The sequence below is a fragment of the Chrysemys picta genome, chromosome 19 (assembly GCF_011386835.1).
Source record: "Chrysemys picta bellii isolate R12L10 chromosome 19, ASM1138683v2, whole genome shotgun sequence".
NCBI lineage: Eukaryota > Metazoa > Chordata > Testudines > Emydidae > Chrysemys > Chrysemys picta.
In genome coordinates this window covers 7,760,189-7,783,944 of record NC_088809.1, presented here as the reverse complement: position 1 = coordinate 7,783,944, position 23,756 = coordinate 7,760,189, and the positions used below count along the sequence as shown (strand labels likewise).

At 48.3% G+C, this 23,756-nt stretch overlaps 1 protein-coding gene across 1 annotated transcript; it reads right to left on the bottom strand.

Moving 5' to 3' along the window:
- Window positions 1-440: 440 nt before the first annotated feature.
- Window positions 441-23,258, bottom strand: DUSP14 (dual specificity phosphatase 14). Its single transcript, XM_008178829.4, has 2 exons — window positions 23,119-23,258; window positions 441-2,596 (listed from the first exon to the last, which is right to left on the bottom strand). The coding sequence occupies exon 2, from the start codon at window positions 2,476-2,478 to the stop codon at window positions 1,882-1,884; it is 597 nt and encodes a 198-aa protein (XP_008177051.1). The 5' UTR covers window positions 2,479-2,596; window positions 23,119-23,258; the 3' UTR covers window positions 441-1,881.
- Between the last annotated feature and the right edge of the window lie 498 nt (window positions 23,259-23,756).

Sequence of the window (23,756 nt, the reverse complement as noted above, 5' to 3'; positions counted from 1 at the left end):
TTTTCACAAGGGACAACTTCATTGTTTTCAGTAGTTCTGATTCACCCTGGAAGACCAGAATCCTGTCCACTACGTTGTAGACTCTACACTGTCTGGTGCAACAAACCATTATGACAAACACATCAATCACTTCCAATACTTTTCTTAAACCAGAATATCAGCATTTCAGAAATTCCAATACAACTCCAGAGGATAAAAATGTGGTAATGAGCCAAATTCAGTGCCTGGCTTTTCTGTAGTGAGAGGTCTATGTTAGTGTGTCTTGAAGATCTAGATTTAGTGTACACAATTTAGTCAAGTTACTGGTAACTTATTACAAGGTTTAATCAAAATGCATTTGTATTTGTGATTTGTATTAACATTACTATTGAAGCTTAACCAGTGTTGTTGCTGGAACTTCAGAGATGGTAAGAGCCCGATTATGAACAGGAACTCCTGGGTTCTAGTTTTAATCTTTATTAAGATTATTTTTTACAAGTATAGTCTCTCATTTAAATCAGTTTATCTATCTCTATGTATCCAGAAAGCTGCATCTTCCTCTTTTAGAGATACAAGGAAGGACACAAACAGTCTTGTTGAGTAAGTTACTTGCTTTGTTCTTTCGATGTTCCAGCTATGTTTGTTCAATAGTGATGTGCAAGGATGTGGATAATACTCACGTCTCAACGGTCCATATCATCTAGTATCTTCTACCACTTTTCAGATTAGAATCTTTTTTTTTCCTCTCATCAGAACCAAAACAAAGCAAAGACTTCTCAATAAAGACACCGTTGTACTGGAGGTTTAACAGATTAACATATTTTGCTTAGAAAAATTCAGGAATGCAACATAATCCTGGAGGCCATAACACTGTGAATCGGAAAAGATCTGAGGCAGATCATGACTATACTTACAGCTAAGTTATCAAGCAGATTTACCTACGTACTATTTACTGGTTGACTGAATACTAAAAAATACAGCTCAACCCCTTTGGGAGGGTAGCCGTGTAGTCAAAGCTTAATTTGACTGGCCAGTGTGGGAAAGGTTAACCTATCACTTCTGTACTGGTCTTCACTTTGAAATGAGCTCTGTTGTTTGCTCCCCAATCATGCAAACACTTACTCATGTACATAAAATTATTCAGATGTATAAATGCTTGCAGGAGCTGCTACCTTGGTGTGGAATGGGGGGGGGCGGGGCGGGGGAGAGACGTGGCAGCATTCATTTGTCTTAATTGCTTAAATTATTGTATTTATGACAGGCTTTGACTGGCTTAACTATTTATAAAGATTTAAAAAGCTGGCTAACGATCTCTAACACTATATACTAAGAGCCACTATGGTATTGAAAGAAAATGACAGCATTAGCAACACTTTTCCACGCTCCTCCCTCCCTGTCTCCTAATAAAACAAACACATTGAATTGGAGTTTAGAGGTGGAGCTCGTTCATTTTGTGCTAGTGCCGCTCATCGGCTACGGGGTTTTGCACGGAAGAAAATAAGCTAGTAAAGAAATATCCAGGCTACCTCATCACAAAGCGTACTTTGTTCATTAATTCTGCCAAGTGCCTTTTAGTTCTTCACTTGTAGTATACTAGTAAACTGACTGCAGGGGATGTTTTGTGGAAGAATTAAATTTAGTAAAGAGAGCTCACTGTAATGTTCAATTAAGGGAAGATAGGGCAAGGATTCCGTGTGTGTGTGTGTGTGTGTGTATATATATATATATATGTTTTTGGGGAATTACTGGCCTTGCTGGTTAGGGACGTGACAATTAGCGAGGTTCTGCTGTATGGTAAAGAACTAAAAGTTGGCTATCAAAAGAGAAGGGAATGTCTCCAGTCTGGTAGATGCAGAACAGCCAGTCTCTTGTGCTCTTATTCTTCCTGTTGATGCAGTTGCATTAAATCCCCCAGTAAGGCATGAGGTGTCTCCCCTCTCTCTCATAAACGTCTGGGAGTACACCATATGGCGTCTGTACCATTTTAACCGTCGTCTTCCCAAACAGCTTCCGCTCGTAGTCTATCAGCTGCCTCCAGAAACCCACATTGGGGTGGATGACGGGGCGTCTTGACTTGACCCAGTTGTAAGCCTCAAACAGAGACACTTTGTGGTACTTCATCAGATAAGCGATGCACAGGGTGGCCGATCTGCTCACACCAGCTGCACAATGGACTAAGGTGGCCCCGTGCTTCCGCGTGATGCTTTGTATCTTATCAGCCACGCTGTCAAAGTATAGGGAGATGGGGGCGTTGGGCACATCAGCCAGAGGTACTTTGACATATTCAAATTGGGGCCAATTAAAGTTGGGGATCTCAATGGTGGCATTGATTATGCAGGTGATGCCCCGGGCCAGAAGCAGTTGTCGGTTCGAGGCTACGCTGCCCCTGCTCAGGTACAGAGAGGGGGTGATTTGGGCAATGCCCCCAAGTTCTCCTTCAGTAAACATTCGAGGTGCCATCAGAACTCGTGGTAAGGTGTGGTGGTTTCTGGAGGTCATGGAGCTTCCTGGCTCTCAGGCTTCCATTATGGGAAGGGATCCGATGTGATCTACCAAGGAAATGGTCTTGCCTGGAGGCTTTAATAAGGAAGAACTTTTCTCTGCTTGGTCACTAACCCTGTAAAATACAAGCAACACTGTAAGTGGGACAGATATAACAGCAGCCCTCCAATGTAGAAAGGCAGAATCCTATCTATGCCTTGGAGCGCCCCCTGGTGGTGTAAGCTCTCCAGGGCAGGGACTGCCTTTCTGTCTTGTGCGTACAGTTGGGCCACGTGACAAATAATAGTGAAAAACACACGGTTTGCACCTCCTTCCTCTTAAATGCACCCTCCCTTTTTAGCCATCTAAAATAGGTCACCTACAAAGAAAATAAACATTTGGGGATTCCCCTTCTGTTCCCTTTATCCTAGTTAAATTGGACCGAAAGTGTATTGTCCCCACACATATGGTAGAAAGTCAGGTCCTGTCCAGGTTGGAAGACTGTCTGGAGAACGAATAAAATGGTGCCATTACCGGAGCCAAGAGACTGAAAGCTGAATGAGTTCAAGGGGAAGGGATTTTTTAGACTGATTCTTTTAGGATTCTTTTTTAATGCCTCTTTAATGTCAATGACTAATATACCAGAGAAAGGAAGCTTTTGTTAAGGCGTGAGAACCCCTCCCCCTTCACTTAAGCTTTGAGCTAGCAGTGCACAGCCTCTGGGACTGCCAGCATTTCCTCCAGCAAAGACCAGAGCTGGGCATTCCTGCTAGTTCAGAGATTAAAAACAAATAAACCCACCAGGCAGAACCATGAAAAAACCTTTCCAACACCCTTTCCCTCCCCTCCTCCTCACCACCCTGTTAGCCCTTCTCAATAGACCCTAGAGAAGCAAAGAAAGGCACATTCCTAGTTTATTTTAATAATTTGCAGGTCATCTTCCAACAGTCTAAGTCTGGAGGTGAAATTGGCAGCTGTTCTCGTCAGCCTGATGTTGGGAGTTACTCATCCAAAGAATTGATTTGCTTTAGCCAAACACAAATTATACTTTAGTCAAACCAAGTTATTGGACTCAGTACAGGGGTAACTGGGTGAAATTTAATGGCCTGAGACATACGGGAAGTCAGACTAGATGATCTAGTGGTCCCATTTGGCCTTAAAATCTATGAATCAAAGAGACAAGCGTGCTATAACATTTCGTGTTCAACACTGTACTGCGGATAAGTTAGATCATCAATAACTAGGGCCCTACCAAATTCATGGTCCATTTTGATCAATTTCAAGGTCCTAGGATTTTAAAAATTGTAAATTTCATGATTTCAGCGATTTAAATCTGAAATTTCAGTGTTGTAATTGTAGGGGGCCTGACCCAAAAAGGAGTTTTGGGGTGGCGAAGGGGGGGGTTGCGGTACTGCTACCCTTACTTCTGCACTGCTGTTGGAGGTGATGCTGCCTTTAGAGCTGGGCAGCTGGAGAGTGGCGGCTGCTGGCCGGGAGCCCAGCTCTGAAGGCAGGGCTGCCTTCAGCAGCAGCACAGAAGTAAGGATGGCATGGTATGGTATTGCCACCCTTACTTTTGTTCTGCTGCCAGCAGAGCTGGGCCCTCGGTCAGCAGCCGCCACTCTCCGGCCACCCAGCTCTGAAGGCAGCAGCACAGAAATAAGGGTGGCACCACCCTTACTTCTGTGCTACTGCTGGCAGGGTGCAGTCTTCAGAGCTGGGTGGCCAGAGAGTGGTGGCTGTTGTCCTTCCCCTAAAATAACCTTGTGACCCCCCCCCCGAAACTCCCTTTTAGGTCAGGACCCCCAATTTGCGAAACGCTGGTCTCCCCTGTGGAATCAGTACAGTATAGGGTAAAAGCACACAAAAGACAGATTTCATGGGGGGGAAGACCAGATTTCTTGGTCCGTGATGCTTTTTTCATAGCTGTGAATTTGGTAGGGCCCTATCAATAACCTAGTGACACAGTGTCAGTATGCTCTTTGGCATGTATCTGTAATACGCTGATTTAATGTGTGCTACTGTCTCCGTCTAGGAGCTTGTTCCTGTTAGGATAAAGTTTGCTACGCACACCCAGCTAACTACATTATTCCAACCAGTAAGGACTTGAGTTTTTGGTGCTGATGGTTTGGAGTTCGAATGCCCTGGATGCGGTGTTTATGTATGCGGCCGTGACATGTTACATAACTGTCTGGCCATTTCTGCTGTGTCCTTTCAGCAATAGCATGTATGTCAGCTAGCTTTCTCAAAGAAATAAAATTGCTGCATTATCCCCATCAGACTCTACATTATAAAGAATGGAAAAAGAAGGGTCTTGGGCCCTTACATTCAGGGGAAACCTTTCCTTTTGTGGAATTCTCCCTTTGGGGGCACAGCTAAGGCACTGCGACCACTGCTGCTGTTGGTATAGTGAATCGAAACCTGAACTGGGAGAAGAACAAGGAATTGCTATTATTAGGGTGGGTGTTGAATGTACATAGGATAATAGATTGCTCCGCCTCAGAAGAGCTTACATCCTAAATAAACGCTGGATTGCCAGCCCAAAGTATTCGAAATCATGAGTCAGGCCCCCCAGCTGATCAGAATAAATGCTGGGTTCACTTGGTTTTCTGGGTTTTGAGCCTTTCGGGTGCATCTGGATCATATTTTCAGCCTTTTCTCTGCATTTCTGAAGGCTAAAAACTTCTTTTTTTTAATAATTATTAAGGGAAAGCTGAGATTCTCGCCTAATGACATGAATCCAGGACCGAAGGCTTTAAGAAACGCATCAAATATCATGAGCATTGGCAACACTGTATAGGCCAAGGGATACATCATAGAAGCAGCGGAACGGAGACTCACTTTAAACAACTGTCTCACTGTTCCATGCTGTACGTCACACAGCGAATTCTAGTAGATGGAGCTGAAAATAGAACCCAGATCTCCGGAATCCCAATCTAGTGCTTTAATCTCCAGACCAACCTTTTTCCCTTGTAGGTTTTTTAAAGTGTCATGTATCATTTTTTCTATGGTAGGGTTACAGCAAGAGGAAATGATCACTTCATGACTCTGTTTGGTGACAGAGAAGCATTCGAATGAGTTTCAATGCCAGAGAATAAAAGTGCTGTAGTCGGTTGACTCAAGGCCAAATTCAGTGTTCAGCTTTTCTCAGCTGGCTACAGGAATTTGACACGAATGCCTTAGTTTTGTTGTCAGATGATAATGAAGTCATCTGAATGGAATAGCTCCCTTTTCACATAGACTAATCTAAAAATAATGTAGCTCCATGACAGAATACTTGATGAACGTAAAAACCAACACACAGCTGTCCTCTTGAAAATGCTGCTACGGTGTGGATGAACTCCAAGGTAAAGAGTGAGTAACGGCCTCCTTTGAAAAAGCTTTGAGTCTTGCGCACCTTTGGTTTTCGCTCCCTGCTACCCTTTTTGTCTATTTTTCATTTAGCTAGCCAAGATCTAGCACGTTCTAACGGGTGCCAAGAGCAAGTGGCTTGAGGTGGTTATGGCGGATGCACTGTGCATTGCTCTAGCCTTACACGGGGAGGGTTACTCAGCTGGTAGGCAGGAAAGGAATTTTTTTTCCTTACATGGATTTTTAACTACCCACAAGCGGCATTCTGCGCTTGAACTGGGAAGGAGCTCGGGTGAACAGCAGAGGGCAAAGGAAAAGCTGATTTGGTCTTCGGAGCCATCTCGAGAGATAAATAAAACATGGTAGGCTGGTGTCAGGTGTCCAATCAATGTAATGGGCAGGCAAACTCAATGGTGAACGATCGCCCCTGTAGCAGCGATCCAGTTTTAAAAGGCACAGTAGGGAGGGCTGATCTGAGCTGCTGGGATTTCTGCTTAGAAGGCAGGGAGCCAGTGCAAACAGGCATAATAAAGGCTGTAAGTGCGTCTCTTCTTCGCTCAGAAAGAGCCCTGTACATCCACCGTGCTATATAAATAACTACACCCGCCTGATGCAGGCAGTCAAAGATCCCAAAGGATACCTGATGTGTATCCTGCCTCTAAATATTGGAGTGAAACTGGCAAAGGGGCAGGTATATCACTGCCCTCTATTGGACAGAACTCAGAACAGCTCAACTGCGTTTCATACACTTTCTACTGCAACGGGGGTTCTCCTTTAGACTAAGAGGCTCCTGTCTTTTGGGGGCAGGGAGGATCAGAGTTCTACCCCTGCTGTCCATGACACTAGCTTGCAGCCCAGTGACGATGGCTGTGTTATGTTAGAAAAGGCATCCCTTGCCGAAGAGTACCTTAATGCACCTTCGCTGCTACTCAGAGGCACGGAGCATGCTGAATGTTGTCTGACTGTGGCTTAGCAACTGAGACAAGCTAGCTGGAGGCAGGAGAATAGGATTGTTTAAAACCAGTGCACATCTCCTTTGCGGAAGGATGTGTAAAACTCAGCAAACGCCCCTTTGGATGGCCTTTATCTTTGACTGCCAGTGGTGGCAACATGCAAATATGCTGCTGAGATTCAAAGTGATGGCAGGCACCTGCTCCAGCAGCCACCCAATTGTTTTCAGTTGGGTTACAAAACGTGGGCTCTGCTGAGAGACCGTGCAGCCATAATCCGGTTCGGACTGCCACGCGCTTCCCCTCCGAGCCTAGAACAAGCAGTTGGCTAGGGGTCAGTTTGGCAAAGGGGTTCCTTCCAGCAGTGAAGGTGACAACAGATAATACGGTTAGTAGAGATCAGATCTTCTGTTCCAAAAAACAGTGGCGTCAAGGAGGGGCGAGGGCTTGTCAGTCTTAACTATGAAGCTGGACCCATCAGCTCTTTCCAGAGGCAGGAGTGAGGCCGTTACACCTTGTGGCTAATTACAGCAGAATACACTTACCTGGCTAGCACGACTGGCATTGGCATTTTTTAAGCCCCTTACCCTGCCACTCAGCCCATTTGGATCATGATGATTTGTGCACATATTTAGGGGTAACATCCACATTTTGCCAACGAGCCCCAGCCATGACGTGGCGTGATCCCTCCTCCAAGTGAGAGGGGAGGTCAGACTCCAAGGCCCTTTCAGTCCTTAAGCTCTGGGCAGACACTGGCTTTGCCGATGGCGCCATCTGTCTACTGGGAACAGGAGCGTGACCACCACCTTGTGTCATATGGGCCCCCACCTATTAACAACTCTGTCCCCAGTGACCTGGGCTGGACTGGAACACGCAACCTTGCGTAACCTGTGCTTGCTCAGGGTGCCTCTCTGTCTCACTGTAGTGGCTGAATCAGCTAGAAGTTTGAGTCTGTCCAGTCGTTGTGGACTTCAGTGAGTGGAGGCTCGTGCTTTCAGATCCAGAGGTCCTGGGTCTGATCCCTGCTGCCCCCATGGGAGCATCCTGTTGCACTACTCCTTGCTGAATGCTCCCAAATCCCCTTGCCAGCCTCCAGAGCCATCCCCGCGGCACAGCTCTCGCCATAAACAACACTTCATTGGCCAGAGCCAGCGGATCGACCAACCAGACAGCGCAACGTGCCAGTCTCAGGCCGCTCCCATGAGAGAGCCAAACCGCTTGAGCCCCGTGCCCTAGTGCCTGCGTTAGACGGGCTGCTGCTTTTCAGGAAGCCACTTTCTGCAGACACCGAATTATTAGTACTTTTACACTCAGCAAGCTAGTCCTGCTTCGTAAACCACACACCAGCTTGTGTTGCATGAAGCTGCCTGCGTGTTCAGTGCAGCGGGTTTCCTGTAGCATCTAGCCTTAGATGGCCTTTCCCAGCCCGTGTAAAATTCCAGTCAGTCAGTTGTGGGGATGTTTTGCTGCGGGTTAATGTGTGATGTTGCTCGTATGCCTCACCAGATACACATTCGTTATTGTCATGTGGGGCTATTTGACATTCACAAAACTGATGGTGGTTCTGCCCATGGAGTACCCAGGACACTGCCCTGCTTGGAAAAATGAGAGGATAAAATCAATAGACAATAAAGGTCTGTTTAGCTCCATCGCGGTAGCTATTCGCCGCAGTAAATTTAACAGAACAGCCCCTAGATTAAGGAACCTGGACAGCGTCCAACATAATGTGCTAGCATATCTAGTGCCGTCAGTTATGGGCCGGTTCCTCGGATAGTATGGTCATGTACGCAGTTCCCTGGGAGTGGTAGTGAGCACTGCCCGGCTCCCCAAAGCAGCAGAAGGCCCCTGCACAGCCTGGCAGCCATAGCAAAGTAGTGGGGGGGAATGTCATACCTGCCGTTAATCAGTGAGCACTGGCCCAGGGACCCTATTTTGATCTACAGCCCCTATCATGAAAGGGTTATCATAGACTATCAGGATTGGAAGGGACCTCAGGAGGTCATCTAGTCCAACCCTCTGCCCAAAGCAGGACTAATCCCCAGACAGATTTTTGCCCCAGATCTCTAAACCGCCCCCTCAAGGATTGAACTCACAACCTTGGGTTTAGCAGGCCAATGCTCAAACCACTGAGCTATGCAACTTCTGAGCGCTAAGGACCTGTTTCCTGGACTCCCCCAATAAGAGTTTGTTTGATGGTGTAACTGTAATGCGCTGGCTGGGGGCAGATAATTATGCCCCAGTCCCTCTTTTAGCAAGGGGCCATGGCATTGGTGCAGGGGCGTCTCTGCTGACCACGGGGGGGGGGGGGTAGGTGTGTGTGTGTGTGTGTGTGTCTCTGCTGACCACGGGGGGTGTGTGTGTGTGTGTGTGTGTACACACACACGCACAATTTATTATAAAGCTTGTGCCTTCCTTTGGCTAGTGGAGTTTCTTAGGCCCAAGTCTTCACTGAATGGTTGCCATGGCAGTTTCCCCTGAACTCAGGTGAATTACTCTCTTTATAAAGCCCGTTATTTTTCTCACTCCCCTCTGGACTCGGACACAATTGCTCCGGACACAAGAGTCCCTATGACCGTACCCCGTAGAAAAGGGCAGGGGGATCTTTCCACCGGCAGCTAGCTTAACACTACGGGGAGAAGAGCTGCTGATGTTCAAATGCACTAAGCAGGCAGCCAAGCCTCCGACTAATCCAATGACATAAGATAAAAAATTCAGAGCGTGAGCAAAGCAGGCCGTGTCCAGCGCAGGCATGCTCATCCCCTCAGACAGGAGTTCAGCTGTTCGCACAGGGACACTAAACGCCGTTCTTTGGACTGGGCTGCACAGACCCTATTATGAGCTCTCACCCCAGGAAGTGGAGCAGTTCGCTTTGCCCCTTCACACATCCTGAATCACCCTGTTCTTCTCTCAAGTGCCTGAAACGCTTCTGCTAGGGAAAGTAGGCTGGGGAGTGAAAATTGCCTTCTACGTCTCATTCCTCCTCTTTGTTTTGCTTGTCCTTGCTTGGTTATATAATGTGGGATTTTCATAGAATCATAGAACTGGAAGGGACCTCGAGAGGTCATCTAGTCCAGTCCCCTGCACTCAAGGCAGGACTATGTGTTATCTAGACCGTTCCTGACAGGTGTTTGTTCAACCGGCTCTTAAAAATCCCCAATGAAGGCTCCTAAAGGAGTTAAGACCCAAGTCCATAAATATATTTAGACTCCTAACTCCCGCTGAAATCAATGCAAGTTAGGATTCGAAATATCTTTAGAGTACCTGGGCCTATCTGCCCAAATCTCATTCACTTTATGCAGGAGGTCAGACTTAATAATCGTGATGGTCCCTTTTGGCCTAAAAATCAATGAACCCATGAAAATCCCACCCAGTCATAACCACGTACTTTCCACGGTCACTAGAGTATTGGCCCTCGTTGGCTCCCTCCCGTAAGAGCGAGCAGTGCTGACGTTGTTCCTAACCACAGGAAGACTCCAGGAGAGAGATGTTCCCCGGCGTGCATATCGGATCGCTAATCACTGGCCCAAACCCCCCACTTTATTTTGAACTCTGACAGCAGAATACATCCACCGAGACCCACGTGTCTTCCACCTGGTTGGCTACTAAGGTGTCATTGCACTGCAGGAGCTGGGAGCCTCCTCTGAATGAATGATGCACCACTGCATTCGGTGAAGCTGTCTGTCTTTTCAAACCTACCCCGGGGTAGTTCTGAGACAGCGTTAATAAAGGCACACGGGCCATGGGCCAGTTGCACAGAACTATTATTTTGAGGGTTGTTTTTCAAGCAAACTACCCCATTCAGTTTCAAAAAGAGGAGGGGTTTCTGTGTTCTAGAAAAGTGAATAGCACTGGGGAGGAAAGGGGTGACGGTGCAGGGCAGTAGGTGGAATCCTTCTCTTCTCGGCCACTGAGCCAGAGCTGGTCTGTCCAGCCCAGTAGTGGCTAGGACGCTGTGCCAGCTGATGGCTGTTTGATGGCCTCATGCTAATTAGTGGACAGTTTTCCATCTGGCAGTGGGCCCTGATTTGCGTTCTTATTGGCAGTTTGTGTCACAACAGCACAGAACCACTAATCCACAGGGAGCCTCTAGGCCAGTGGTCCCCCAACTTTTCACGGTCATGCCCACCCTGGGAGCCAGAGCTGGGAGCGGGCCGTGGACAGGGGTAAGGGGGCTGGGACTGCAGTTGGGGGTAGGGGTGGGGCTGGGAAGAGAACCGCGGCCGGGAGCTGAGGCTGGTGGAGGGACTGGGGCCGGTAGCGGAGCCACAGCTGGGGGCCGAAGCTGGGGCCAAGAGTGGAGTCATGGCCAGGAGCTGGGGCCATGGCTGGGGGTGGAGCGGGCCTGGGTGGCGCTCCCGCCTTGCCCCCCTGGTCTGGCCCAGGCCTCGCCACACACAACCCTGAACCTTCCTCCACACCCTTGTAGGGGAGGATGCCCCAGAGTTTGGAGACCTCTGCTCTGGGCTCTTATCAAGTCTTGGCCAGCCCAGCGCTCACCCCCGGAAGCGAACACTCCCCACGTGTGTTTGGTGGGAGCCACCTGAGGAAAGGCTGTTGGCCACCATATCAGTGGGCTGTACGGGGTGGGTGTGCTGCTTTGGCCCTTATGAAATGGGGGGGCGGGAGGGAACAGAAGCAAGCTCCTCCCCTCCAGCAGCGATTGGTGGATTCTTGCACTTCCACATGTGTTTAAGGGGCTGTAGGGAGGAGCCCGGCTGATGCTGTGTTGTGAGAAGGTCCCATATTCAAAGGCTCCAGGTCCCTCTCAGGTGATTGAGTCCCCTCAGCCCTGCCCTGGGGTGTGGATTTCTGCAGAAAGTCTGGCAGATCCTCAGCTCCCAGAGGAGAGTTCACCTCTGTGCTACTTCCCCCATCATAAGGGCTTCACAGCCACTCTGCCTCCTGCCAACATGGACAACAGCCTCTGAGGTACTCAGCCAAACATGGACACCAGGCGCAGCTGGCCGTGCATTTTATGTACCAGCTAACAGGTATGTGGTTTCCTATGGTCGGAGAGTCTTGAAGGAGTAGTGTGCGCCTGAGCGGACAGGCAGAGGACTCTCTGAATCAGGGTCGAGATACGCTAAGAAAACAGCATGAAGGATGCTTTGCATTACTGCCAGTTCTGTGGTTAGATGGTGGCTCTCAATCTCCCCAGGGTTGCTGCTCTGGCACCGTTTGCTTAACGCACAGAGACTGTTGGCAATCGCTGTGGATTTGGGGTGAGACAGTCAGCCAGGGAAATGTGTGCAAATTCTAGTGCCTCTAAGCTTCTCCAGGCTGACATGAGGGACCTAAATCAAAGCTTTCCGTTGATATGCCTGGGGATTTGTGTGTACGCACCCACCAAACGCTGAAGCTGGGATTTTTCAGCAGGGTCCAGCACTCGCCCTCTGGGCCAGAGCTTTGAAAGAAATCAGTTTGCATTTAGGCACCAAAATAAGTGGTCAGATTTTCCTACAAGCTATATGCGTGTTGGGTGCCGAACTCTGGAAATTGACTCTCTGTTGCCAGCTCTTTTATTGCAAGTCGTGTGACATCTGAGGAGTCTGTCTGATGGCTCCGTTTCCTGAAATCCTGTGATTGCATGAGGAGCTCTGCTTTTGTTTTTACAACTAGGAAGTTTTTACATCAAGGGTGCAGAAAAATGCTTGAAAACGTGACCGGCGCACTCCCTAAAGGCTCAAAAGGCAAATTAAGAACAGCATAGTTTGGCTTAAAAATCATTAATAGAGTATTGGACTAGGACTCAGAAGAGCTGGGTTCTATTCCTGGCTCTGCCACTGGCCTGCTGGGTGACCATGGGCAAGTCACTTTCTTCTCTGTGACTCAGTTTCTGTGTCTGTGAAATGGAGAGAACAATACTGACCTCCTTTGTAAAATGCTTTGAGATCTATGGATGAACATAGGCACAGAAAAGTGAGGTGTTTATTAAATAAGTATAAAGCCTGTCTCAGACCCTGAGTTACTTGCAATAAGCCCCTTGTGGTTCCATTTGGGGAAATAACTAAATCTAGAGGATCGAGCTTTCCCCGAGAGAAAGGAAACTATGTCCCTGGTCCTTTCCTGAAGCACTATCTGGAGTTTTAATCAGGTTAGTGGCCCGGATGTGTGAAATGTCACTATTTAAGCCGGATCTTCCCTTTCTCCCAAGAGAGATTAAATTATTCATTTTAAACATGACAAATGGGCACTCATACTGTGGTAAAGAGGAGAGTCAATATTGTAGGCACGGAGTGAGCTAGTCTGCTCGGGGCTCTTCTGAGCCAGGCTAAGCAGCAAAAATTGCTGCTTTTCTTGGATAGTGGTGTTTAAAATGTGTGTCAGTGGACAGCCTGCCTCGAAAACCTTCTGCTTGAATGAAGTCAGTGGCAGGTTCTTCTATGCCCACGGGAGCAGGGTCAGATTCACGCGCACAGCTGGGCCTCTCTCTTCCTTTCCCCTCACTGTTTGCAAAGATACAATTTTAAAGTTCTAGGAGGGCAGGCTGCTCACCCTATATCGGAGCAGCAGGAATGTGAGGATGGCGGGAGTATCCCACAGACAGTCACATACTTGGGCAGAAGCTTCTGCCCCAGCAGTGGCTTCGTAACATTTTCTTGATCCATGAAACCCATAATGGCTTGGCCCACCATATCCCACCATCCTGTGTGTAAGCAATGGATTGATGGGGGGTGGGACACGGGATGACAAAGTGACAAACTATAAGTGAGTGAAATTGGGGTGTGGAGTGTGAGGTGTGGATATACTGTGGATTCCCACAATTACGCCATTTCAGTATTCATGGCTTAGTCCCCTGTTCCTTTCTAAATGCATCCAACGTCCTACGCTGGCTTTTGCTTTTGCTGCCTTTGGGTAAAAGTTGATGTGTTCATTGAGCTGTCAGTGATGATACCTCAACTCTTCCCACAAGGGTTATAGCTGATTCAGAACCTATCCGTACAACCTTGTGATGGGAGAAAAGCAAGTCAGTCAAGAAAGAGAGTTAATGGAAACCAGGTGGTAAAAGTGAAATCATTTTAGAAAAGATGGAGAAGGCCTTGGTTGTGTCTCTGTCTAAATGAATGCTCAGAGGTCTATGGTGCAAGCCTTGAACCAAATTCTGTGCTGACTTGCTGAGTAGAAGTGAATTGGGTAACCTGGAGGATAAGTCAGTGCAGAATGGGGCCAACTGGTTTTCATTCCTGAAAATCATCCATTAACTCAGAAACTCTAAGCTTTTGGAGGCAGGAACCATCTTTTTTGTTCCGTCTTTGTACAGTGCCTAACACAGTGGGGGCTTGGTCCGTGATGGGGGCTCGTAAGCACCACTGCATACCTCAGTACAAGTAAAACAGGCTAGCAGTTCCCCAGGGTTTTAGGGTTGAGTTTACAGCATGACTCTACTCTGGAAACCGAGACTGTGTGAACATGACCTCCTGAAGTTCCACATTTATCATCTCTCAGTGAATTCATATCAGATCTGCTCAGTCCGCAAACATAAAGAATTCCTCACCCTCCCACCCAACAAATTTAGCCAGAGATCTGAGAGTCAAGCTGGGTTCTTTCCTTCTCATGCATTGTCACTCGCAATGAATGTTCTGCAGGACAGCAGTGACCTGTGCACCCTCAGTGACACCAATGTAACCTGGCTGCCATCAAAATATGCGCTCCATTGCCTTTGTTCGGTTTGCACAGGCATAACTGATTGGAGCGTAGTAAACAAGTCTGTGAATGGCACGTAAGAAAGAAGTAGACTCCAGCTCGCTGTCTCATAGCTGAATTGGCTTTGCAGGGTTAATGGAAGTAAAAAAGCACACAGGGAGCAGGTCTCTCCGCTAGGAGGGTGCCACTTCCTACAGAGTCATTTGGAAGAGCAGACCTGCCCTTTTAAACTAGGCTCTTGGTAGCTTATAACTGGCTCTGTGAAACATCTTGAAAGTGATAGCAAAACCTTCAGGGGGGAGTTACATAATTGGATTCCTGTAGGTCCAGGTGCTTAATTAGGAGGCCAACCCTGATTTACATAGATCAAGGTAACCACAGGGAGCTGTAACTTAGAAGGGCGCACAGAAGCATTAAGCACACGCAGCGCTGTGTCATACCAGGACATTTGCATGCACATCTCGGGTGCAGTGTAAGGTGTGAGACCTGCTGCCTTGTGACTGTGTCCAAATGAGAAGTGCAGCCACCTAGCGAGGGTATAGCTACGCCCTGACTACACTCCCCAGTGGCCAGCGCAGCTGCAGGGCAGGGGTAGATGCCATGGGGAGTGAACACTCCTGCTTCTGGCTCACACAAGCACAGCTTAGTGCTGGCGTGGGAAATCCTCGTGAAGACTAGGGCTAGAGTCTCACTTCTTGCCTTGTGCTGTGGCTCTAAAGAGCAATGGGTCATGCTTTCTATTCAGGGTACATTTCTAGATGGCTTATATGGGTTAATGGCGGACTAATCAATGGGAAAAACATAATACAGGCCTGTTGTAGGTGATTAAAGGCCATCCATGGTGTATATTATAGACAGCTATAAGCAATTTATTAAGCAGTTGGGGGAGGGATAGCTCAATGGTTTGAGCATTGGCCTGCTAAACCCAAGGTTGTGAGTTCAATCCTTGAGGGGGCCATTTAGGGATCTGGGGCAAAAAATCAGTACTTGGTCCTGCTAGTGAAGGCAGGGGACTGGACTTGATGATCTTTCAGGGTCCCTTCCAGCTCTATGAGATAGGTATATCACCATATATTATTATTATTATTTTTAACTCTAGCTATTGGATTCACTCGCTGTTGAAATATCTAGTAATTGGGTGAGTTTCCTAGCCTTGTATCAGAGGGGTAGCCGTGTTAGTCTGAATCTGTAAAAAGCAACAGAGGGTCCTGTGGCACCTTTAAGACTAACAGAAGTATTGGAGCATAATTTTTCGTGGGTGAATGCCCACTTCATCAGACCCAAGGGCAAGTTTCCTAGCCTTGATGCCCCTTTAATATAAAGTGTGGCCGAGCCAGGGCTGAGTCCCCGATTGTCCCTGCTCTTTTTCAGTGCCAGGCACTCTGCAGAACCGGTCCGAGGAGCTTGCAGTCTAGAGTTAGACAGGCCCCAACAAGCAACGAGAAAGTGGGGCAGGCGGCAAGGCAAGAGGTGCGATAAGATCCTGCGGTTACCCTGTGCAGGCACATGCACACGGTGCTGGCTTTTCGCTTTCTCATTGAGCAACCCTGGGTGGCCCAAGCGAGAGGAGTTTTGGGGAGGGATTTCAGTGGAAGGGTGTGGTTCGGGGATTTGGGATTGGGATTTTTGGCAGATGACGTTTTCTCCGATGACCCAAAGCGTTCTGCGCGTGTGCTGCTTTGGAAATATCCCTCAGTGGTTGCAGTAGTATCTTCCCCCTGAGCTAAACTGAGCTCTCCCCACCGGTACATTGTGTTCCCTGCATGCGACATCGCATCCCTCCTCTCCGCTTTGAGGAATAGGACCTGTCAGGGCTGCTTTTTTCCCACTTGATAGCTGGATCCTGCCAGGTGCTGACACCGTCTCCCCATGCGGGAGCTGCAGAGGCTGGGAAGGGATTGAGGCTGGGGAGTAGGAGGGGGTGGTAACACAGCATGTGCTGATATTTACAAACTTCTGAGTGCCGCAGCCACTTGGCTCTGGGCGGGAGCCTCCCAAGGCAAGAAGCCAATGGATTTTTATTTGAACATAAAGGTTTGAAGCAGAATTGGTATTTATGAACTTCTGGCTTCAGGCCCAGCCTCCTCCTGTAAAGTGACACACCACTGCCACGTCATGTGAGAGAATGTCAGGCTTGGATTGGGCCAGCTTGCAGTGACCTAGCGAGTCAATACTTAGCCCTGGTGGCTGTATCAGGGGACTCCAGAATCTAAACTTTCATTTAAAAAGAAAAATAAGGTGAATCCGATGCAATAATGCAGTGATGTCTGCCTGAGTCTGCAGGCAGCCTAAAACACCTCAGAGGTGTGAACTACCTCAACTCTGAAGCCTAATGATGATGATTTTAATATCAGCATTGCTTCCCATTTCATTACTTGTCAAAATATGCAAAGAGAGAAGGAGGCCAATCCTATTCTGAAGCTGTGCACCTCATTTTGTCCTCCCCAGGGGGTGGCGTTTGGGTTGTGGGTGGAGTTTAGGAAAGCATCGCTACTTTGCTTTTCCCAATCTGAGAATCCCAATCCCATCACTACTTAGTTTTCCCCTGATGATTTGTAAAGCAGTGTCCAAGTGTGGCTTTCACTTAGCACTTGCTGGAATAACTTGATGAGGTGGGGCGAGCTTCTGCTACCTGTATCTACCCTGAGTACTACTTTGCTCTATGATTAATCCCAGTTTCTTCAGCGGAACTGCTGCTGCAGTAAGGCACTATTCGGCATCAACGAAGAGCCTGTTCCCTAATGTTTAATCAATGAAACTGTAAGGAATTGGGGTGTGTGTCTATGTGTGTGTCTGTGTGTATGTATGTAAAGATATAATTACAGTGTCCTCGGCTGGATAGAGTCAGAACTGCTCATCTGAGTGTCATAGGGCCTATATTGCTCACTGCTAAAGGAGGTTTCTCCTTTAGTTCCAGTGACAGAGTGTTTTGGAACAAGCGGATCTGAGCTCTGTTGTCTGGACAGAGCTCCGGCTCCGCTTTATCCCATTCCCATGCTGCTGTGAAGTCCCAAGTGCACCACACAGAGATAAGCATGAAATCCTAGGTGGCTACAGATTTGTTACAACATTGAGTGGAAATGAGCAAGCTCTTTCCCGCTGTTTCTCATCCAAATCAATCCCCAAATGCTACGAACTGCGCCTGAATATGCACAGGCTAATAACCACCCTTCTTTATTGGAGGAACGTTAAGTGTTTTACCAGTGAACGAATGGATCCCCCTCCCTGCCCAATTTCACTGGGGTAGAGGAACTGCTGTTTTAATCATTGGAATGCAACCACCTCTGGGGTATAGGCGGCAGCTGTTGGCAAACGCCCTGTCAAAGCGACGCAGCAGTTCAGGACAGGAAGTGAGGAATCCCACCGACAGCTGAAAGAAGGGCAGGGTGGGGCGAGGGGGGGGCTGTTATGTGTGCACAAGGCAGCCTCCAAAATTAGAGCAGTAATAAACCATTATGAAACTCATGCCACCTGGCCTCCCCCTTGCAGCAGTGGGTCTAAGGAATGAGGTCACTCGCTCAGCAAGATGGGGGAGGGGGGGGGTGTTTGGGGAGAGAGGAGGTGAAGCTAGTTTGAATCAGTTCTTTTTAAATAGGGCTTACACGTGGCAGCAAACGCTTCTCACGGTGCCATGCTGGGCCAAGCAAGGACAGGTCCCTCTTGCATCTCGCCTAGTCTGTGGTGCCCTGCAGATAATTCCCTGCCTGCTTAAGGCTTCACAAACTCCTACTTGAATGGACGGTTGCTCAGAACTAACGGTGAATGAATTCCTACTTCCTTCATGATTAGAAATGCCTGGCCTTGCGAATTACTGTTTAAAACCCAAAACCAAAAAGCCCCACTCCCAACAGGAAGAGCTCCACCATGCACTGTTTGACAAAGAGAAATTCGAGGTAATCCAACCTCCCCGTCTGCTTTTTGTCCTGTTTCTTGAACCAGCAAAACTATGATGCGGGTGAGAGAGAGGAGCTGCTGATGCTGAACTTGTTGAGAGCACTTGGCAGCGGACTCAAACCAGCATGTTGTTTTTACAGGGGAGGGGGGGAAACGGCTCGATGAGAACGGATTCTAAATGTGAATCTTGGTGTTGGAACTTGGTTGTGTTCCGCTTGCGAAATTCACGGGGCATCTGTCTCCAGCTATATTTTTAGTGCTGTGATGCTTATATGGGGTGTGGGGGGGGAGGGTGGAATTGACACGCTACAGTTCGAATTATTTCTCGCTTTACTTTCCAAACAGCAGGAGACCTGGTGCTGCAATCCGGAGATGTCTTTGTTATTTTTAAGTGCAGGAACCACATCTGCCTAGCTCTCTGCCTTCACGTTTCTGAATTTCCGTTTGCTTTATGGACGCGCAGCATGTCCTTTTTGAAGCAATAAGTGAGCATGCATGGCAGGGGGGGTGGGGAGGGGCTTGTGGGAAACTTGCCATATTCAATTTGATGTGCAAAAACAGGCCTCGGGGGAAATAAAGCGAGGACGAGGCACTCCGATGGCATAGGTGGCTTTGTTTCTTGGGCCTAATGGGACTGGGAGCCTGGACTACCCATGCTGGTGAACTGTGGCAGTTGGATGACTCGTCTGGAGTCAATGCATAGGTGCAACAACAAGGGGCCAGGCCTCTCCCTCTCGGCTAGTTACTGTCCCTGTCAAATTCGGTGCAGGTCTGTTTGTTTGCATTCATGGCCGTTAACCTTCCACCCCGCTCCCGCAGCTCTTTGGGTGTGGTTGCCCTGCTGGTGCAGCCTCAATGCTTGTTTACACCACAGCCAAGCTCAAGCACACGTACACGGACTGGAGAGAGGCTCCGTTTCACCCCACAGGCCTGTATCTTTGAGCACTCAAACCAAACCCAACAAAACCTACCTCCAACTCTCGGCATTTTAAAATGTCAACCGGGATCAGCGCCTGAATCAAAACATGCGACGCACTGAATGGCTGCCCAAGTCGATACAGAAACGGCCAGTGTGCAAAGCAGACCTTTTGGCCTGCGTGAATATTTCTGGTTTCAGTTTTGCTGGGGTTGGAGGGGAGGAGAAGAAATTCTCTTAGCAGAGTCCCAAAATAGAGACTGCAAATGCTGTGCATGTGGCAAAGAAACTGTAGCTCTTCTATCAGGCAGGAGGGAATTAAACACACCTGGTTTGATCCTTGTCTCACGCCTGACTTGCACTGATGGAAGCTTATGGGTCAAATTCTCTCCTGCTGTAAACTGGGCCAGTTTGCACCAGGAGAGAATTTGGCCCTGTGGAATGACACCAACATAAAAGGAGAATCAGTTATTCAGCTGGGACACACCAGTGGGCCTGAAGGTGGACACATGTATCCCAGTGGCTCAGGTGAACGTAGAGGAATCTGTTCCCTGCTAACTCAGAGGTCAGTTGATGAAATAAATGATTAGAGAAGATGGTGTAGGCCTGGCTTGACATAAAGGTACCTCAACAGACCGTATCTTTTCAATGCTATCCCCTGCACTCCTCCCATAGCTGCCTCATTATGGATAAAATGGATGTGTAATGAGATAACAGAGGGCATGTGCCAATATTCTGGGTTTGCAGAATGAAAGAAACTCATTTGCTGGCCAGTCGGAACAGATTATAATCCCTTTCCAATCTCATCCCCGCCACAAACCGGGCATCGATTATCAGTCCTGCCCATAGCAGCGATCCTGACGCTGAGTCAGGGAAATAGATCCAGCTAGCAAAACTCAGAGGGACATTTGTAGTCAGAACTGTGCCAGCCTCCGCAAAAATGACACTGACCATCTGCGTCAGCAGTCACAGGTCTGAGGTCAGCCTTTACGGATCGGGCCACTACTCTGCGTCGTGATCTCCAGTGTCCCTTCAGATGACTCCCCCCTCCCCCCCCAAAATCAAAGTGAGCACCCCAGAGAGAGCCAGAAATCGACTGTGTTGAGACTAGGCGGGTGCTGTCTCTAACTTCAGTAAGGCCCTTAGCTGATGCACTGAGGAGGGGGAGAAACAAAAGCTCTCTGTTTCTATAGTAAGGACAAGTTCCAAATTCTGATTTTGATTACTCCGGTGTAAATCTGGAATAACTCCATTCCCTTCAGTGGGGCTGCTCTGGATTTACACTAGTGTGAGCAGAATTTGCCCCACCCTGTTTACCTTGGGCTAGATTGTGCAACCATTACTCACGTGGAGAAGCACTTAGTCACTCAACTAGACCTATTAGTTTGAGTGAGTCTATTTGCATGAGTAAAGGCTCCATAGTTTTGACCCCTTGGAATTACATGCCAGGGATAGGCAACTTTGTGCAATTGGCATGGACAGTCTATGGGTCGTACGCCTCACAATCTTTAATGCGTTCATCCTTCCAACCTCCCTGTGAGACAGAGCAGTGCAGTTATCCCCATTTTACAGATGGGGTACTGAGGCACAGGAAGGCTAAGGGCAAATTGCATTCCCATACAACAGAAAGAGAGACAGGACTGGCTGTTGCAAGCCACTAACCTGGAGCCCCAGCCTGGTACTTGTGGTGGGTTTGTGAACTGCAGAGGGTTGTTTTTTTTTTTTAAGTGCTTATCTGCTCGCCATGTTGCACTAGCAAAGCAAAGGGAACGTTAAGGAGAGGCACGCAACTTGAAATCTTCCCTTCATCATTTCAATGCGATGAATCACAGAATATCAGGGTTGGAAGGGACCTCAGAAGGTCATCTAGTCCAACCCCCTGCTCAAAGCAGGGCCCATCCCCAGATTTTGCCCCAGATTCCTTAATGGCCCCTTCAAGGATTGAGCTCACACCCTGGGTTTAGCAGGCCAATGCTCAAACCACTGAGCTATCCTATGCTGCACTGTATTAGATAAACTCCTGCGAAAGACTTGGAAGCCCTGTTCACCCCAGTGAATATCTGCACCCCATCCTCCCACGTGATGGAATCTAGTCACTGGCCCCACAATGCAGGCAGTGTAAAACAGTAACAGGCCTGCTGTTCAGTTCTGCCAGTCAGGGGGCCCAGGTCCTCATCCAGTCCTAGTGGACCCAATGGGAGTTTACCCTGAGTCAGGACTGAACAAGGACATCAAGGTTTGGTCCCATGGTATTTGTTCTCTCTGTCCACTAGCCCCCAGGACAGTGTGTTAGTCTCAATTACAGTAATCATGGAGGATCTAGTAGTGCTACACAGATTCTCCCACCTTCTGCCCTACAGGGAAGCTACATAAGGCTCCGTGGAGTGAACTGCAGCCTCTGCTACTTCGGGGCATGAGGGAAGGAACCCTTCTCCCCACCACAATCCCTCACTGAGTTGACCTGGCTACTCAGGCTGGGCAGCTGATTGGTTCCCAAATAACCAATCCAGCAAAACGCCCATTGACTTCCAAGGTGCAAGTGTGGCCCCATAGAGAGAGAAGTAAATGCCCCCATCCTTCATGGCTTTGCCCCTGATGAGCAAGGTGTTGGCTAGAGCAATAGGGGTAGCCTAGGGGACGGAGCCTATTTGCCTTCACAGAAAGAGACGGAGGGTTAGCTCAATATTGCTTTGCCTTCAACTATAATAAATGCAGCAGCAAACATCTATCTAGTGTGCCCCTCCTGCCCCAGCCTAGGCTCTGGATGAGGATTACACATGCCACGAAAAACCCAACCCTACGAATAGTTGCAAAGAGTTTTACAAACATGACTTAAAATAGCATCTGCAAGCTGCAAATGAACAGTGCATCAAAGTGGGTATGAGGGCTCCGATAAAGTGCAGGCATTTGGCAGTACATCACAAATTAAAACAAGGTTAGATCAGCTTAAGAATGAATAAGTTCAGTACAGGTATATTCTATCTAAATACCCCTATAGTTATGGACACATCTGTTGCGGCTTTAATTGTAACCATTAAAATAACGCTCCTGGGTTGGACATCTTGCTGGTCAGTTTCATTAACAACTTCCCTATAAATGTCAGGTGGGTTTAAGGAGGAAAAATATATAACTAGGAGACATTTACTTTTTTATCCTTTGCAACCCCACAAAACAAGTTCACTCCCTCCCGCATGGGCAGGGCAGTGTGTCCGATTGTCTAACACCCCTGGGGATTACACTGCCAATGGATGATATTCTCCCCCCTCCCTTTTCCAGTTCCTCCTTAATCTCTCTTCCCTCCCAGCGAGTGGTACCTTTGGCAATACACTGGCAGCACAGAGATGAGTCCCCTCTGGGAACTGCACACACAGTTGATTTTTCACATTAGGCCCCTGTCTTTCCAGAGGTGCCTCCTTGACATCACTGGGGAAATGTACACTGGAGACTGCCAGGCATGTGCAAACTCCAAGCAGTAAGACGGTGGTGGAGGCGAAGGAGGGGCAGCTTTGACACTGCTGGGATCTTTTTGTCTTCTCCCCAGAGGCCCCCTTGACCACACTCCAGGGTGGAGGCTCAAATTTCCAAATTGACTGCGTTTATGAATGGACTAGACTCGGATTATTTCAGCAATCACCTAGGATTCCTATTCAATCCCTCCCCTTTCCCTCAGCCCCCCCCCTCCCTCCCTGCTGCTGTCTGACTTCTTAACACCAGGGCTGAATATTTGTTCACTGATGCATTTAATATTTGTTACAACTGAATATCTATATTTTTGCAAACAGCTTAACCTTTCGCCCAGCACCTGGGTAGCGCAGATGAATAATACCTTCCAGATCAGTTAGTTTCTTTAAGAGTTCATCTCTGGAGCCTAAAACGTCCCGCTGTTTTGTGTTTATCTCTTACCCTGGTGTTGGGAGACATCGACAGGGTCCCCAGCAGCTCCCTTCCTGGGTTGCTTCCTCTCCACAAGAGCAGCTGTGGTCCAGGCTGTCCCAGCGCAGGGTGATGAATGAGCAGCACTTTTCCCTTCCTGGGAATGTCTCCCTGAGCTGCTGACATCTGATCTCACGGCTCCCAGCCTGTGACAGCCCCTCCTTCTTTCCCCTCCCCTCAATGTTAGCAGCTCTGTGTGTGTGTGTGTGTGTGTTAGTTACCAAGATACGGTTCTACAGGCTCAGTTCGCCTGGCTCTTCCCCAAAGCAGAGTGAGGCAAACTCATGAGTGGCTGGCTGTTAAAGGGACAGCACTTCTTCCTAGGGACTAAGCAGCTGAAGGCTCAAGATCCAAGCCCATTTTCTCTTGTGGCCATGTACCGTGATTGTCCCCTGCATGCAGTTCTGGAGATTGCCTCTTGAAACTCCTATTTTCATCCGACTGGCACCATTAGAGATGCATTCACCTGCGCGTGCTTTTATGTTCGATTCGCTTTCGCCTGCTGCCCGTAACAATTTCAAAACCACCCCCGTTGCGGACGGCTCCCTGGGCAAAATCACAGGAATATGACTTGGCTTTTCTGTGGTACTTTACAGACATTAGCCGGT

What these genes read in the sequence shown, in the direction of transcription:
- DUSP14 (XM_008178829.4), bottom strand. Translation starts at nt 2,478, where the DNA reads ATGACCTCCAGAAACCACCACACCTTACCACGAGTTCTGATGGCACCT.